We start from the raw sequence: 18,166 nt of genomic DNA, 5'->3' as shown, positions 1-18,166 counted from the left end.
AGGGAGGCGAGGAGGTCGTAGCCTCGCAGGATCGCCGGGATGCTGCCGGGGACTGGGAGGCGCTCAGGCGGAGCCGTGGAGGAGACGACCTCGCCGGCTCGCTGGATTGAGCCGGACGGGCCGACGGGGTCACGGCGACACGGCCTCACGGGAGCCGGGGGCCCGGGAGGGAGGCGAGGAGCCGAGGAGGTCGCGGGCGGTGGGACCGCCTGGATGCCGGGGAGGCGGGATGCCGGGGCCCGGGGAGGCGGGGACTGGGAGGCGGACTAGCGGAGGCGCGGGAGCACGATGAGGATTTTAAAGAGAGCCAGAGACCCAGTCGAACAGAGTTACAGAAGTACAGAACAGAAGAGGATTGAGGACTGAGGAGTGGAGGAGAAGTGGAGACGATGAGGATTTTAAAGAGAGCCAGAGAGGAATGATGGGCGATGGCCGATGGGAGTGGAGCACCCGCGTCTTGTCGAGGTAGCCGTTGGCTCCTGCGGCCTTGCCTCTACTCTACAGACAGTGACACTGTAGCTAGCTAGGAGCGGGAGGCCGAGCTGAAAGGCTAGGAGCCTAGTAGCCTACGAGGCCGTCGCGCGGGGCTGCGGGGCCTTCTCTCGAGCCGGGTCCTTGGGCGACCGCCTAGGTCGCCTAAGGCTTGGGCCGCCCCTGTCTGCTAGGAATCTGGGATTAAATCCATCCTCAGTGCTTTCACTCTGCCCTGCGAAGGAGAAAAAGATTAAGAAGAGGATTATAAAAGGTTTGAGTTTTGACATGGTTAAGTTTATAATTTTAGCTATGGTTCCTAGGAAGCTAGTTGTGAGAGTGACTTGAGGCATACGGCCCCTTACATAGTTGCGAGAAGGAAGGTGGAAATGTTATGAAGGCTTTTGACATGGTCCCCCAGACACCAACTTTATAGGACGATGATGAAATCTATTAGGCCACAAACAAGTCAACTTCACCAACTTTGCCTACTTGATATTTCACAGTTTCTACATCCCTTTTCTCCTAAAAAAAGCTGTTGTGTGTGGGGATGGTGGCTGGTGGGAGAAAATAGTTAGTCCCTTGTATGGCCCCATCTCACAAAGGCTTTTAACTAGATTGAACTCAAGGATTTCATGCATGCTTACGATCATTCCCATCCGAACTTTAGGCGCCTGATTTCTTTCTGATTTACAAGTAAAGTGGAAGCAAATGGCAAGCATAGAGTTGGTTAACATGGCAGCCATCGTAAAGTGGGATACCAGATGAAGCAATGGTCGGCGCACTATCAAAAGAAATGTACATCTTTGGAACACCTCCATATAGCTTTCTAGACGGAACACCCTGAAAAATCATAAGTCACACCATAGTCAATAGCATAGAAGGGGAAACTATTTGAATAATGGTGGAACAGCAACAATTATTATTATTATTGTTGAGAGAGAGATGAAGAGGATAGAGAAACAAGGAAGAAAAGCATATGCTTGTATATTTCTTCATTCTCAGAACAGTGTCATAGCCCTCTCTTTTATAGAGGAGGGTGGCTGTGTACAAGTAAGGTACAGCTAAGATACAGCTACTATACAGCTACAAGACAAGACAAGTCACACTCCTATATAGCTATAGGACAAGACAAATCATACAGCTAACATCCTCCCTCAAACTCAAGATGGTAACGAAGATGCTAACTTGAGTTTGTGAACCAAATTCCGATGACGCCCTGGTAGATGAGCCTTCGTAAAAATATCAGCGAGCTGATCTGCAGAAGCAACATGTATCAACTGAAGAGTGCCTTGCTTGATATGATGCCGTATGAAGTGGCAATCTATCTCAATATGCTTTGTTCGCTCATGAAACACATCATTATGAGCAATTTGCATCGCACTTATATTATCACAATTGAGAGAGGAACCACTAGTCAGAGGAATACCCATATCATGGAGGAGCCATCGAAGCCAGATGAATTCAGAAGTAGTATCTGCCAATGCACGATACTCAGCCTCTGTACTGGAGCGAGATACAACCGTTTGTTTCTTACTTTTCCAAGAAATGAGAGAAGAACCAAGCAAGAAACAATAGCCGGTGGTAGAACGACGATCTGTAGGGTCTCCAGCCCAATCAGCATCAGAATAGGCTTGAAGATCCAAGGTAGAGTGGGCTGAGAATAAAAGACCGTGGAACAATGTACCCTTAATATACCGGAGAATACGTAAGACTGCTGCATAGTGTGTAGAACGCGGTGCATGCATAAACTGACTGACCAATGTGACTGCATAAGAGATATCTGGGCGTGTAACAGTCAGATAGATAAGACTACCAACCAACTGTCGATACAAAGTCGCATCTGTTAATGGTTCGCCATCAGTGGGAAGAAGCTTAACATTCATTTCCAGAGGACTTTCCACAGTCTTGCTATCTGTCAACCCAGCACGAGAGATCAGCTCAGAAGCATACTTAGCCTGGGAAAGGTAGTAGCCATCTGAGCTGGATGTCACCTCGAGACCAAGAAAGTAGCTAAGGGATCCTAAATCCTTCATCTCAAACTGTCGTCCAAGAAATTTTTGAAGTGCATGAATCCCTGAGATGTCATCTCCGGTAATAACCATATCATCCACATATAACAAGAGAAGAACAGTACCGGCCTCAGATCGGCGAAGAAACAGTGCAGAATCATATGCACTAGGAGTGAAACCTTGCTGAGTAAGAACTGAACTAAACTTGGAGAACCAAGCGCGAGGAGACTGCTTAAGACCATAAAGCGCCTTTCGGAGGCGACAAACCTTTCCAGGAGGATGAGCAAGACCTGGAGGAGGCTGTAGATAAACTTCCTCAGCTAAATCACCATTGAGGAAGGCGTTTTTAACATCCATCTGATGCATCCTCCACCGCTTGACAGCTGCAACTGCAAGTAAAGAACGAAAAGTGGTAAGACGTGCTACCGGGGCAAAAGTCTCTTCATAGTCAATACCATACTCTTGAGTGAATCCTCGAGCCACCAAACGAGCCTTGTAGCGTTCTACTGAACCATCAGCATGCGTCTTGATCTTGTATACCCACTTGCATCCCACTGTAGTCTTTCCAGGAGGTAGGTCAGTCAGATCCCATGTATGAGTGGCATGGAGTGCTTGAAGTTCATCGGACATAGCCTTCTGCCAAAGAGGATTAGAGCTGGCCTCGCGGTAGTTACGAGGCTCATAGAGGGTAGCAAGAGTAAAAAAGCAATGATAGTCATTTAGATGAGATGGAGTGGATCGTACCCGACCAGAGCGACGGAGGGTAGTACTAGGGAGGGGTTCGGGCTCGGATGATCCAGTTGTGCTGATGGGATCAGTGGACGATCCAGCTTCGGTGGAGTCGGGCATGAAACGGTCTCTTGATGAGCTCTCATCACCTGCAACAGAAGAGGAATCTGGAAAGAAATCAATAGGAGGATTGTTGAAGATTGGGGAATATTGAGGAGAACCTGTGAAAAGAGGAGATATGCTGGTAAACATTTTGTGTTCCCAAAAGTGGACATGTCGAGATATACGAAGTCGTTTGGCTATGGGGTCATAACAACGATAACCTTTATGTTCGATGCCATAACCAAGGAAACAGCAAAGACGTGATCGTGGTCCAAGTTTAGTATGTTCATGTGAAGGAAGTAGAACGAAGCAAGCACAACCAAATACTTTTAGGAAAGAGTAATCAGGAATTTTTTTATAAAGAACTTCATATGGTGATTTGTTTGAGATGATAGGAGAGGGTACCCGATTGATGGTATAGGCTGCTGTAAGAGCAGCCTCTCCCCAAAAAGATTCAGGTAATGCCGCAGAAAGAAGAAAGGACCTGACAATATCTAAGATATGCCGATGTTTTCGTTCGGCACGACCATTTTGCTGAGAAGTATAAGGGCAAGAACGATGAGATAATGTTCCATCTTGTTTAAGTGCTTCCATAAATGAGGTAGAGGTATATTCCATGGCATTGTCGCTACGAAGAATTTTTATGGGCCGACCAAACTGAGTTTTAACCATCTGCTGAAAATCACGAAAAATATCAAGCAATTCAGAACGATCACGTAAAAGATAGAGCCATGTATACCGTGAGTAGTCATCAATAAATATCACAAAATATTTTGATCCTCCCTTAGTGGTAACAGGAGCAGGTCCCCAAACATCAGAGTGTATCAAGTCAAAAGGTGCAGTAGAAAAAGAAATACTTTTATTAAAAGGTAAGGCATTTTGTTTTCCTAATTGACAAGAGACGCAATCAAAAGATTCAAAATTAACTTTTCCTAAATGACCATTTGAAGCTAAAAACTGAACACGAGACGGAGAAGCATGTCCTAACCGAGAATGCCAGAGACTAGAGGATACAGCAGCGATTGATGGGATAAGACTAGAGTTAGGAACATGTAGTGATATGAGCTCAAACAAACGGCCAACTTTACGCCCGGTCCCAACGAGCTGACCCGTCTTCTGATCCTGCACATCACAACCTCTATCAGTAAAAGTTACTTTAAGGCCATGTTCCACAAGTTGACCAACAGACAGTAAGTTGAAAGATAATTTCGGAACAAGATATGTATTAGGTAAAGACAGAATAGGAGTAGAGACAGAACCTACGTGGCTTACATCCATATGAGAGCCGTTAGCAGTGTAAATAACAGGAACAGAGTTTAGGTTTGTGCTCAAGGAAATTAGGGATGAATCAGAGGTCATGTGATTGCAGCAGGCGGAGTCAATAAACCAGGAGGAGGGTTTACCTGAGATGGTAGAGAGGGCAGTGCGAGATAGAACCTGATGAACTATTGCCTCAATATCAGCTGTAGTAAGGGATGAAGTGGGTATAGAAGAAGAGGATGCAGAACCAGACGAATCAGTAGAAGCAACGGCCGCAAAACGGTGTGATGAGATCGTCTGGGCTTTCTGAGCTGTCTTCGTCTCCTCAGCTTGTTTCTTCCTACACTCTGAGATCTTATGGCCTATTTTGCCACAATAGAAACACTGTTTCTGAAATTTACTAGTTTTTCCTTTGTCTGACTTTGAAGAGATAGCTGCAGCAACTGGAACAGAAGCAGAGGAGATAAGGGGGGTAGGTAAAATACCAGCTGATGTGGCCATAACCATATCAGTAGAGATGCCTCGACGAGTAGTCTGACGAGTTTCCTCTGAAATGAGTTCAGTGAGGGCGACCTCCACAGTCGGTCGAGGAGATCGATGAAGTAGGGAAGCCCTGGTAGTCTCAAATTCGTCGCGAATGCCCATCATAAGCTGAATAAATTGCCGACGATCTCTATATTCTTGAAATTTCTTAGCAGAGTCCTCATCTGTAAAATTAGGATCAGCCTGGGAAAGTTGATCCCAGAGACTGCTGATCTGTGAATGGAAATCAAGAATGGATTGACCAGATGCTTGACGCAACTGGTGAATCCTAGACTCCAGCTGGAACTGAAGAGCCAAGTCACTTGAACAATTGTAACGATTTGCCAGAAATTCCCATGCAAGCTTGGCATTTCGAAATTTTGGAAGAAGAGTTTGAATGGAAGGCGCAGATGTATTAATAAACCAAGATAATATCTTACAGTGTGTACTCTCCCACTCCTCTCGTCGTTCTTCAAAATCAGCATCAGACTCTGTAAGACCCTGTGTAGGAGCCTTCCTGTCTCCGGTGACAAATCTCCATAATCTGCGCCCAATAAGAAAAACAGACATCTGTTGGGACCAAATGCTATAATTGGTCCCATTCAGTATGACCTCAATAGGGCGTGTAACATCAGTTGACAAGGCCATGAATGAAATCTACTTCTTCTTCTTCTTTTTTTTTTTTTTTTTTTTTTTTGTGTCACGTCTCTGTAGCTTTAGCTAGCTGCCCAGATGACAGGTGACCAAACCCTTACGCTGCTTTCAACTTTCAACCTCCCTTGTCACACTTCTTTCACCAGACTTCAGAGAGAGCTCCTCTGCTTTTGTGCCACAGAGATGAAGGAAACCAAGGCGGAGAGGAGGTTGAAGAGAAACCCAAAGCGGAGAATAGGGTATTTTACCTGACAGCGGAGAAGAGAAAAGAAGCCGGAAGGGCGGAGGCGGCCGGAAGGGCGGAGGCCCAAAGAAGAAGCCGGTATCCCGGTCGGTCAAGGCCGGCCTCCAGTTCCCGGTCGGCCGGATCGGTCGTTACCTCAAGAAAGGCCGCTACTCCCAGCGCGTCGGCACCGGCGCGCCCGTCTACCTCGCCGCCGTCCTCGAGTACCTCGCCACCGTCCTCGAGTACCTCGCCGCCGAGGTTCTGGAGTTGGCCGGGAACGCGGCGCGGGACAACAAGAAAAAACCCAAAGCCGGAGAAGAGAAACCCAAAGCCGGCACCTGACAGCGGACGGACAGGCGGGCTCCTCCTTCTTCTCAGGTCCACTCCGAGCTCCGGCGGGCAGGCTCGATGTGGGTGACAGCAGCGGAGAAGAAATCCACGGCAGGTTGGATGTGGGTCACAGCGGCGGAGAAACAGAGGACAATCCTCTTCTCCGGTCAGAGGACAATCCTCTTCTCCAGTCTGAGGACAATCCTCTTCTCCGGTCTCCTACACCGCCGCCGGAGACCGAGACAAGCTTCTTGAAAGAGATCGAGAGAGAGCCGCTGCCGAAAGGACCTCTCGTTGCCGCCGGCCGCTAGCTCGAAGAGAAGTGAGATGGAAGAAGGAGACTCTCGGGACAATGGAAGAACCTCAGCTAACCGCCGGCCGTTAGCTCGAAAAGAAGAATGATGGGAGAAGAAGACTGGAGAAGAGGGGAGAGGGAAAGAGGCTCTCGTAGAGCTAGAGAAGGTGAGGCTCTGATACCAAGTTGAGAGAGAGATGAAGAGGATAGAGAAACAAGGAAGAAAAGCATATGCTTGTATATTTCTTCATTCTCAGAACAGTGTCATAGCCCTCTCTTTTATAGAGGAGGGTGGCTGTGTACAAGTAAGGTACAGCTAAGATACAGCTACTATTTAGCTACAAGACAAGACAAGTCACACTCCTATATAGCTATAGGACAAGACAAATCATACAGCTAACAATTATTATTATTATTATTATTGCTACTGTTACTATTATTCTCATCTCATAGTTTTAGTAGTTGAATCTGCGGGTTGATGGATCTTTGTTTGAAGTGCCCAACGGTTGAGTATGAGGCGAAGAAGTAAAAAAAAAAGAACGGGATTCTGGATGTCGTGGAATAAGTCTAGAAGCATAATCCTATCATGGAAAGGCTCTTTCTTTTGGAAGTTTTCGGATCTTGAGAGATGTTAGGTTTTCAGAATTATGTTGATGTCCGTGTTTGAGCGGCAGATATAGAACCATCTCGTGGCTGTGGCCCTTTTGCCTGAAAATTGAGTGAATTATTTGTGTGAGAAATGCGTGAGTATTAGAAATATTTATGGTCTTGTTTGCTGATTGATGAAGCTGAAATCTAGAAAAAACTGCCTTTCCATTGCCTCTTGTGTTCTCTGATTCTGGGTTTGTCTTTGATTGCTTTTGTATCGAGGAAAACATCCTATTAGGTTATATTTACCGTCTTTATCTTGCATCTTTTTATTTGCTTGACAAAGGGTTGGTTGTTTTTTTTTTATTTTGCCTTAAAGAGGGTAGATCATACTTGACAAGTACGGATGCACCCAATAAAGTCGGAAAATAAAATGCCTCGGAATGCCCAGGACAACTTCTCATCTCCAGCTCATAAGGTACTACCGGAATGACTGGCATAAAAGTAGCTACCCAATCCGCAACTCTATTGGCTTCTCGAAAAAAATGCTTGGCCTGGAAGGCCCTCCGTCCCTCAACCTTGCCCAAATATCTTGGAGCAATGGTGGGGGCTTTTGTCCCTCCTCCCTTATCAACATAAAAGTGCCTTTCATTTACTTATTGATGTATTTTGTGCAGCATTTTTGTTCTCAGCCACCATGTTTCTGAAAAAAAGAAAGGAAAAGAAAAAAGAAGTGGCCCTTTTAGAGTCGCCCTTTTCATTCAATTGTGTGATCTGTCACGTTTGTTTGACATTGTCTTTTAGGTAGGATGCGCCGTCGCATGTTGTTTGCTTTTTCAGTGGCATTTGTCCATTGTAATTTGCTAATTGTTATTGTTGTCTTCATGCAATGTGCAATTGGTTTGACATAAAGCCTTTTGTGGGCTTTCCTACTGCTTCAAATTCATACCAATTGGTTGAATTAGGGTGAACCTAGTTAATCATAAGATACAGTTTTCACAATATAGTTGACCAGTTCCTAACAAAGTTTTATAAGGAATTCTAGATATGCCTAGCATTTCACAATATCTTCAAGTATGTTGGATCCTTGGATTTGTTATCTAAGGTCTCTAGTACGTAGAAGAACCAATTCATAGCTGTACATGTCCATTTTCTCATTTAGTTTTCTTTAGCTCATCATGCAGACCAAGTAGCGGCACAAAAACATACACGAATGCTACCAAGTAATGTACTAAACTAGAGTGATAAAAACATGAAGCACTAACGTTGAAATAAAATTTAGTTGAGTTCAACCCCCCAATCACTTCGCCTAAAGAGAAAAAAACGAAAAACAGAAACACATTTCTCATCAAATTTTTGAAAACGTAGAAGCACTTGAAGTGCATGAATAAGTGCGGTGTGATCTCTAGATGCAAGCAGCTCCGGATCCTTTTAACAACCATAATCACCCTATCAGGATACTGTAGCACCATACGTACACTTTTCCTCCCACCTAAATACCTCCTCCATTCTGAGCAGGAATTTTCTATGGTGTGTATTTTGCACCGTAAAAAGTTATGCATGTTTAGATAGACAATACATCGCCTATCTTGAAAATGGATGGCTATTGCCTATTATGCCATCAATGTGTCATCCATACGATCACGCTCGGCCCTCTTTGATGCAAAATATGTACCATCAATGATCCCAAAATCAGAGAAGAGAAATTATACTAGTCTGATGAGAGAAGTCAAATATAAATGTTTTGGATACCTTAAAAAATATTTTTTTTGATATAGAAAATGGAGAGAGTTGGAACCTCTCCTATTTTATGAGGGGACATAATTTGCATGGAGAATAGCGTGCTTATAACATGCTTCCATCACACGCTGCCATGTCAGTATATATATATATATATATATATATATATATATATATATATATATATATATATATATATATATATATATATATGGAAGAGCTGTTCATGGGTACGATAACCTGCGGTTGGTCAAGATGATATGCTCGCAACCAGCTGTCGTAGTAGAAGCTCTCCAATACCATCTTTTCATTCACACGATGGTAACATTTGCAGAAGCTTGTTGACATCGTAATAAGATTTGTAGTACATCCTTCATTATAGGTCTTGAAGAAGGCAATGGGCTAGTGCACATGACTCCTAATTTAAAGACAAGTGCAATCTCCTTTATATCTGTCGGTTCCTTGATATTCTGATCTATAGCATCAATTACCTTGTTATTATCCTCCTGTAAGCAGCGCCAAGCCCATCCTGCTAGATTATCATACTCTCCACCATCCCTTGCTTTCCTTCCGGTGGTTAGTTCCAAAAGAATCACTCCAAAGCTGTACACATCCATCATCTCATTTACTTTTCTCGAGTATGCGCATTCTGGAAATCAAGTAATAACACATCAAATATACAGTAATATTGCACTAAAGCAACAAAATAAAGTATTTATTGGGAAGCGATAGATACAATTGAAGTGCATGCAAGTGTGAGGTTTAGGTGCGGCCACTGTAGCAGCACCTGGACATTGGTGTTTCAACTTCGATAGCCAAGACAAGTCCTCTAAATTGAAGTAGTTAATTGCTAACTCTCTCCTAACTCAAAGGAGATCTGAATAATAACCGGATTAATATTCATAAGAATACTACCTTGATTGTAGCTTATATTAAAAATATGAACAAATGACAAAATGACTCACCTGGAGCCATGTAGCCGAATGTCCCCGCCACAGCCGACACCGTATTGGGCTCTCCAGGCTTGACGAGCATTCGAGCCAGACCAAAATCGGCGATCTTGGCTCTAAATTCCGAGTCTAATAATATGTTACTGGACTTCACATCTCGGTGCACGATCGGTGGGGAGCAACCATGGTGCATGTAGCATAACCCTTGTGCCACATCAATAGCAATCCGCAACCTGGTCGACCAAACTAAAGGTACGTGATCAGAGTTCTTCTCTTCGGTTTGCTCCCCCACCCTCCACTTCTTGTGAAGCCACAGCTCCATGCTCCCGTTCTCCATGTACTCGTATACTAGCAGGTTCGTGTCGAAGCTCCAGAGGCAGCAGAGTAGTTTAACAATATTCGCATGCCTGATGTTGCCTAGGATTTGGACCTCGGCTTGGAACTCCTTCTCCAGTAGGGAATCAAGCTTCCTGGTGTTCCAGATCTTTTTAACGGCCACGATCTGTGCGGCGTGGTCCTCCAGCACAATCCGATATACTTTCCCACCCCCACCACTCCCGATAAGGTTGTCTTCCGTGAGCCCACTCAGGATGGTGGACTCAATAAAATCTAACGGATAGAAAGACATCATCTTCCACGTGGATAAATTTCTATCATCGCTTCTCCCATGACGGTGTCTTCGTCTGAAGACTGCGAAGACGGTTGCCATCAAGGAGACGAGTGAAGCGAGAACGATGAGGATTATACGCAACATCCATGGCAAACCATGTTTGCAGACGGGGACGTTTACGAGATCACTGGAAGTGCAGAGGCTGGGGTTCGAGAGGAAGCTTCGCTTGTAGGCTACCGTTTGTAATGAGATCGGGATCTCGCCGGAGAGCCGGTTGGATGCGAGGTTGAGCGTGTTGAGGTGGAGGTCTCCGATCGCTGGCGGAATTGAGTCGGACAGTTGGTTAATCGATAGGTCGAGTGAGGTGAGTTCCCGTAAGGACCCAATTGCAGCAGGGATCTCGCCGACAAGATGGTTGCTGCTGAGATTGAGAACACTCAAAAATTTCAACTCTGATATCCCCGGTGGGATATGGCCAGAGATTAGGTTCTCTCCAAGACGTAGCATCGAGAGTTCGGAGACTCCAGTCAATACAGCTCGAATCTCGCCAGATAATAAGTTGTTGCTCGCTAAAAGGCCCTGCAGACTTTTGGCCATTGACGGAATGTTGCCGGAGAATTGGTTGTTCTCGATGTTTAGCGAAAAAAGTTCTGATGGCAATTTGTCCGGTAGGGTGCCGGAGAGGGCGTTATCATTCATGATCACCACCGTGAGGTTCACCGCCGACCAGATCTTACTGGGGAAGTCGCCCGAGAATCTGTTGCTTTGCATATAGATGTAGGTCAGGGTGGAGCAGTTGTCGAGAGACGCTGGCACGTTGCCGGTGAGGTTATTGTTAGAAACGGCGATCGAGGTCAGGGATCCATTGGCGCAGAGATACTCTGGCAGCGAGCCAGAGATCATGTTATCCCTGACGTCAACGTCCTGCAGCGGGGAATATTTCCCCAAATCTGGTGGTAGGACCCCGGTCAGGTTGTTGTTGAAGAGCCAGAGATAGGCCAGCGCCGGGAGGAGGCCGATGCTCGCTGGAATCTCGCCGGAAAGCCAGTTGCCGGGCATAAAAAGGAACGAGAGGTTCTGAAGCTTGCCAAATTCCTCCGGGATGGATCCACTTAATTGATTCACCGCGACGATGATCACTTCCAACCCCAAGGCGCCAATTGGTCCGTCGATGTTGATCTCTCCAGTTAGATCGTTTTCAGATAAACGAAGGGACTGCAGCTTATTTAGACTCCAGATGAATTCAGGGATCTGGCCCTTCAAATTAGTGTAGCTCATCCACAGGTCGCTCAGCTGTGTCAAATTGCGGAAAGTGGAGGGGATCGCTGCCGGAGCGAAGGGATTATATGCAAGCCAGAGGGTTTGGAGGTTTGAGAGGTTGCCGAGCTTAGTTGGGAAGGACACATTGAAGAGGTTCTCATCGAGAGCAAGATTCTTGATCGCCTGGAGCCGGCCGATGGAGGGAGGAATGTCTCCGGTGAAGTTATTGCGTGAGAGGATGAGGTCAGTGAGACCGGGTGAGAGACGGTAGATATCGGAGGGATCACACCGACGAAGTGGTTCCAGGATAGGTCGAGGTGCAAGAGGTTAGAGCAGTTGTAGAGGAACGTGGGAAAGGAGGTGGTGATGTAGTTGTAACTGAGGTCGAGAAAGGAGAGACTTCTCAGCTCGCAGATGGTGGCGGGGATCGGTTGGCCGATGTTTTGGTTGACGAGTGTGATATTGGTGACAGAGCCATGAGCGGAGCATCCGATTCCGGTCCAGTTGCAGTGGTTGGTGGAGGTGGAGTCGTTCCAAGCGCTGAGAAGCGAGGGCTTTCCCCAATCCTCCCAGATTCGGAGGAGAATTTGCCTCTCTCCATCCTCTGTTGTCGTTTGGGATGCGGCTAGCGAAGAGAAGGAGAAGATGATAAGCAAAAGGAGAGAAGAAGAGATGGCTTCTGCCGCCATTAATTTTGGGGGCTTGGGCTGAGAACACCAATAGGGGCTGAGTTCGCGAGCTTTTGTGGACGGCAATAGCGGCATGGGCATTCTTCAAAAACCGTGGCATGGCGTCGCTTTCCTTTGGGGCTCTAGGAGAGAACGATAGAGCTGGAAAATGGCGGTCTGCTGGATAATTTCTCCGACACGTTAGTTTGAACGGTTACTACAGTCCCCGCCACGAGCCATATATAAGTATTAGTGGGGTCCACCCATACCGTGTGGAGAGAGCGCAAATGTACCAGCTATTTGCGTATTGGTGGGGTCCACCTGGTGCCGAATGCCCCGCCTGCTTCCCGTTAAAGTGGATTGATGAGCTTCTAGCGTTGCACTCCGCGATGGTTGGACGTCCAAAACCTAAAGGAGCTGAGCTGTCTTTTATGAGTTACAAGCAATCCATCTCTGCTGCCATTATGAATCTGTATCCTAATGCCCCATATCCACGGCTGCTGTTACAAAACACACTTTTGTAGTTGTGTGCAATATATCCACGATGCCTACACCATCCAGTGTAGAGTTTATATTCTGTTTGTACCATCGAACCCGTTGGCATCTCTTCTAACAATAGGTAGCACTGTTATGTGGCTGCATCAACATGGAATCCTAAAATCAACATATGAATAGTCATCCTTAGAGGGATATCACCATGTAAATATTAGTCGACCGGTTGTCAACCCATTGAAGGTGTGCGAGACCAAGAATCATCCAGTAATTGTTTTGCCTTGCTACGCCAAACACTACAACAAAAGAGATATTAGTGATAAAAAAATTGATGATAAAGAAAATTTTGTCAATAAAAGTATAACTTTGGTTATGGACATTAACTTTTGTTTAGTATTTTTTTCATGATAAAAATTATTTTTGTCGGAAAAATACCTTACCAAATTTATGGCGCCAATTTCTACCATATGAAGGAAATTTTTTTTGACGACCTTTACTATATCGTGGCAAAAGTTAATTTCATGATGAAATATGTTAATCACTAAATATTTTTGCTATTGGTGACTTGAATTTTTTCTCACATATTCTTATTTTATTTAGAAAATATAAAAATAGTCTATGATTGCTTTCATAAGAAAAATAATAGTGTCACCAAATATTACGTGCCAATTTTCTTCATATGGAGAAAAATTTTTATAACAATTCTTACTATATTGTGACAAAGTTTATCATCATTAAAAAATATATTAAAAATTAAACTATTCAAAGTATTAAACATTTTCTATATTAAATATCATTATTATTTTTTAATTATACCATGAATAAAAATAATCATGAATTATGTCTTTTTAAAGAACTTTAAAACATATATACAAATATTGAAATATGTGAATTACTGATATTTCAAAATATTTTAAACAAAAAGTTTCAAAATATTACAAAGAATAAAATAAGTTAATCCTTTTTTGTCAAAAGGAAGAGGATTGAACTTTATATGAAAATAACTAATTATTAAAATATAAATTATCATAATATATTTATAATGTGAATAAATTTGAATAAATATAATAAACTATAATTCTATCATATAAAAAAGTTTTCTCTTCTATCATACAAAAATATATGTGCGAAAAATATCCAACTTATTTCAACCGCAAGAATTATCGAATCTTTTAGTGATAAAATTTTCTTACTTTTTGTGATGAACGATATTATCACAAAATATAATTTTTTTGATGATGAATTTATTTATTCACCATAGATAATCTTTAGTGACAAAGAATATCCTTTATTGACAATTTTTTTTACTTTTTATGATGAATAATATTATCACAAATATATAATATCTTTGATGAGAATTTTATTTACATCACCAGAGATTAATTTTTGGTGACGAAATATTATATCACGATGGAATTGTCAATTTCTTGTATTAGAAACTATCACCACGAAATACTTTATTATTTAGTGATGAATATATTTTTTATAATAATTAAAATATTTTGTTAGCGAAATATTTTATGGTCATCATTTATCTTTGGCGATGCTTTTTTTCTGATGAGTACTGTTATGGGGGAATTGAGCCGCCATGCCCCACGTGATCGGCACGCGTATCCAGGAAAGCTACAGCTGCCCTATGACCCAGCACTCCGACCCCGAGTCGGACCTCCTCGGCTCCGCAGCCCGACCCCGGGTCGGCTGCCCTATGATCCAGCACTCCGACCCCGAGTCGGACCTCCTCGGCTCCGCAGCCCGACCCCGGGTCGGCTGCCCTATGATCCAGCACTCCGACCCCGAGTCGGACCTCCTCGGCTTCGCAGCCCGACCCCGGGTCGGCTGCCCTATGATCCAGCATTCCGACCCCGAGTCGGAGATCTTTTGATAACGACAGGCTATTCTCCAGAGGCACGCCGCGGCCTCCTGCTCCACTACTCCCTGCAACGGCTGTACCCGATGCTGCCCACGATCTCCTGTATCAACCGTACGAAGCGGAGCTCCACTACGCCCTGCCATGACCGTACCCAGCGCTGCTCCACGACGCCCCGTAACGGCCATGTCAGTGGCCATTCTATCGTGCCCCACGACGACAAACCCCCCTGAGAGACCTTCCAGCCAGGTATATATGCGGCTGGGGGGAGAAGGGGGGGGGGTAAGCAATACCTCCCAGAGCACTCTCTCCCACTTGTGATTATCATCTCTCCTCCTCCAATCTCCTCTGACTTGACCGTCGGAGGGCCATCACCACCCTGGTGGTGGTGCAAGGCTTGTTCGCAGGTTTCTTGGCGGAAGGTGGAGCGCAACCAGCACCAACCAAGGCAACTCAGGCGGAACCCCGTTCACACCGTCGTGTCAATCGTTCTCGGTTTGGACCACCAGCAACAGTTGGCGCTAGAGGAAGGGCCCGAACCTCCGAACGATCGTAATGGCACGGCGAGGTGGTCGCGGAGCTTCCAATGCTTCCGGTCGCGGAGCCTCTCGCGCCTCTGGCCGGGAGGCTGCTGCGCCCCCAACACACTCTCAGCAGCATTCCACCGCTTCTCCTCCCATTCAGACGGTCGAACCTGCTCAGTTCGACCAGCTAGCCCAGCAGGTTCGCACCCTCGCGGAGGCAGTGCAGAATCTACAGGGTGTGATCTCTCGGGTGCCGCAGCGGGCTCAGGAGCCGCTGCTCCCCGAGCACTCGCCTCTTCCTCACAACCCGCGCTCCTTCCTCTCCCATGGAGAGGAGCGCCGGCGCGAGGAGGATTCTCGGGTGCGGTCCGTTCTGCCAGGACCTTCTCATCGGAGCTGCGCGGGGTACGAGAGGCGGACCCGGGCGCGTTCTCAGACACCCCAGTCCTCGAGGGGCCCGCACTCCAGTCGGTCCCCCTCGCGCCGCTCCTTGTCTCCCACCCACCGGTCGCGCTCTCTGGACCGGCGGGTGGATGATCTCCACAGACAGCTCCAGGTCCTGAAGGGCCACTCCAAAGATCCCTTCGCCGACTTGGAGATCTCCTCCCAGCCGGCGCTTGCCTCAAGGATCCTGCGGACCCTAAACCCGCCGGGGTTCAAAATGCCGGCGATCGAACCCTACGACGGGGCGGCGGACCCACGGGACCACGTGGAGAGTTTCAGGACTCTTATGCTCCTCCATGGAGCATCGGATCCTCTCCTCTGCAAGGCCTTCCCGGCGACCCTCCGCGGCCCGGCAAGGGCGTGGTTCGCCGGCCTGGAGGCTAATTCCATCCAGTCCTTCCACCAGTTCACCCGTCTCTTCATCAGCCATTTCGCCGTCAGTAGCCGGCGAAGACTGGTCTCCGACTCCCTCTTCGATGTCCGGCAGAACGAGGGAGAGAGCCTGCGGGATTATCTCACCCGCTTCAACAAGGCAACACTGGAGGTCCGGAATTTGAGCCAGGAGGTGGCTCTCTCAGCCCTGAAGCGAGGCTTCCGGAAGGGCAGACTCACCTTCTCCCTGGACAAACGCCTGCCGCGGAGCTTCCCGGAGCTGTTGTCTCGGGCAAACCAGTATGCAGACGCCGAGGAGGCAGCTTCCCACCGGAATAAGGAGGCCGCCGAGGCCCCTCTAAAGCCCGGGAAGAAAAGGCGAAAAGAGGCACCCCAGAGGAGGAGCCCGACGCCTCAACGCCGGCGCAGAAGCCCGTCGCCAGCAAGGAACCACGGCGCCATACGCCCTCGTTCTCCGCACCGACGCTTCAACCGGTACACCCCACTCCTGGCCCCCCGGGCCCAGATCCTCATGGAGGTCAAGGGGCGGGAGGACCTCCCGGTCCCGAGGCAGATGAAGAAGATCCCTGGGAGGAAGCCTTCTCGGGCGTACTGTGAATACCACCGAGACCACGGCCACGATACCGAAGACTGCTTCCAGCTTCGGGACGAGATCGAGGCTCTCATTCGCAGAGGGCGCCTCGGTCGATATGTAAACGACCGACGTCCCCCCGCAGATCCACGACCAGCCGACCCGGCCCCTCAAGAGCCTCGGGAGCAGAATCGACCCGTTGCGGGAGTGATCCACACCATCACTGGGGGCTGCTCTCGGCCCGTGAGGAACGCAGGGGGCTCGGCGGAAGTATCAGGAGTGGCCGTCGCGAAGAGGCAGCGGGTAGGAAATGTAATCACTTTTTGTGATGAAGATGTAAAGGGGGTTCAGACTCCCCACGATGACGCCATGGTGATCTCTCTCACTATGGCGGACTATGATGTAAGGCGTGTTCTTGTGGATAGTGGAAGCTCAGCTGATATTTTGTATTACGAGGCCTTCCAAAAGATGGGCTTGTCCCGACAATTGTTGCACAAAACATCCACCCCCCTCATAGGATTCACTGGAGACGCTATCTCGGCCGAAGGTGTCATCGAGCTGCCTGTGACTGCGGGCATTGCACCCGCAGAAGCCACGGTGCGGCTCGGGTTCTTGGTCGTCCGTGTCCCCTCGGCCTACAACACTATCCTCGGACGACCCGGACTGAACGCCCTTCGCGCGGTGGTTTCTACCTACCATTTGCTCATGCGGTTCCCCACGGCGGCCGGGATTGGAGAGGTCCGAGGTGACCAGCCGACCGCACGGCAGTGTTTCCTAGCAACTCTCAAAGGGAAGAAGCCCATGGAGGCCCTAAGCGTCGAGTCACTTGACGCCAGAGACGAAGTGGCCTTGCGGCACGGGGAGCCGGCTGAGGGCGTAATCGAAGTTCCCCTCGAAGAAGGCCGCCCAGACCGCACGGTCCGGGTCGGTGCCAACCTTGACTTGGAAGCTCGGCTCCGGTTAGTGGAATTCCTCCGAGCCAATGCAGATGTGTTTGCCTGGTCGGCGGCCGATGTACCTGGGATCGACCCGGAGGTCGTTTCTCACGCCCTCAGCGTCGACCCGACCCACCGACCAGTAAAGCAAAAGAAGAGACACTGTGCCCCGGATCGGATCCGGGTGGTCGACCAGGAGGTAGACAAACTCTTGGAGGCAGGTTTCATAAGGGAGGTGAGCTACCCCGAGTGGCTGGCAAACGTCGTACTTGTCCGGAAGGCGAGCGGGAAGTGGAGGATGTGCGTCGACTACACCGACCTGAACAAGGCGTGCCCCAAGGATAGCTTTCCGCTTCCACGGATAGACCAACTGGTCGACGCGACTTCCGGATACCAGCTACTGTCTTTTATGGACGCCTTCTCCGGCTACAACCAAATAATGATGGCTCCACAGGACGAGGAGAAAACTGCCTTCATAACAGACCGGGGGCTGTACTGTTACAAGGTAATGCCCTTCGGTCTG

General features: G+C 47.5%; 1 protein-coding gene across 1 annotated transcript; it reads right to left on the bottom strand.

Moving 5' to 3' along the window:
- Nucleotides 1-1,406: 1,406 nt before the first annotated feature.
- On the bottom strand, nucleotides 1,407-12,639 carry LOC120112395 (uncharacterized). Its single transcript, XM_089925668.1, has 3 exons — nucleotides 9,895-12,639; nucleotides 9,244-9,578; nucleotides 1,407-5,753 (listed from the first exon to the last, which is right to left on the bottom strand). The coding sequence occupies exons 1-3, from the start codon at nucleotides 11,765-11,767 to the stop codon at nucleotides 1,635-1,637; spliced, it is 6,327 nt and encodes a 2,108-aa protein (XP_089781794.1). The 5' UTR covers nucleotides 11,768-12,639; the 3' UTR covers nucleotides 1,407-1,634.
- Between the last annotated feature and the right edge of the window lie 5,527 nt (nucleotides 12,640-18,166).

The sequence above is a fragment of the Phoenix dactylifera genome, chromosome 9, assembly GCF_051530095.1.
Source record: "Phoenix dactylifera cultivar Ajwa chromosome 9, Ajwa_hap1_PhDact_Kaust_v1.1, whole genome shotgun sequence".
Taxonomy (NCBI): Eukaryota; Viridiplantae; Streptophyta; class Magnoliopsida; order Arecales; family Arecaceae; genus Phoenix; species Phoenix dactylifera.
This window is presented reverse-complemented; position numbering and strand designations above follow the sequence as displayed.

Coding starts and splice junctions, on each gene's coding strand:
- LOC120112395 (XM_089925668.1), bottom strand. CDS start 11,767: ATGAGCTACACTAATTTGAAGGGCCAGATCCCTGAATTCATCTGGAGT. Junction 9,579..9,894: donor ATTCGGCTACATGGCTCCAG/GTGAGTCATTTT, acceptor CTTGATTTCCAG/AATGCGCATACTCGAGAAAA. Junction 5,754..9,243: donor CTGCAAATGTTACCATCGTG/TGAATGAAAAGA, acceptor AAGAAGAAGTAG/ATTTCATTCATGGCCTTGTC.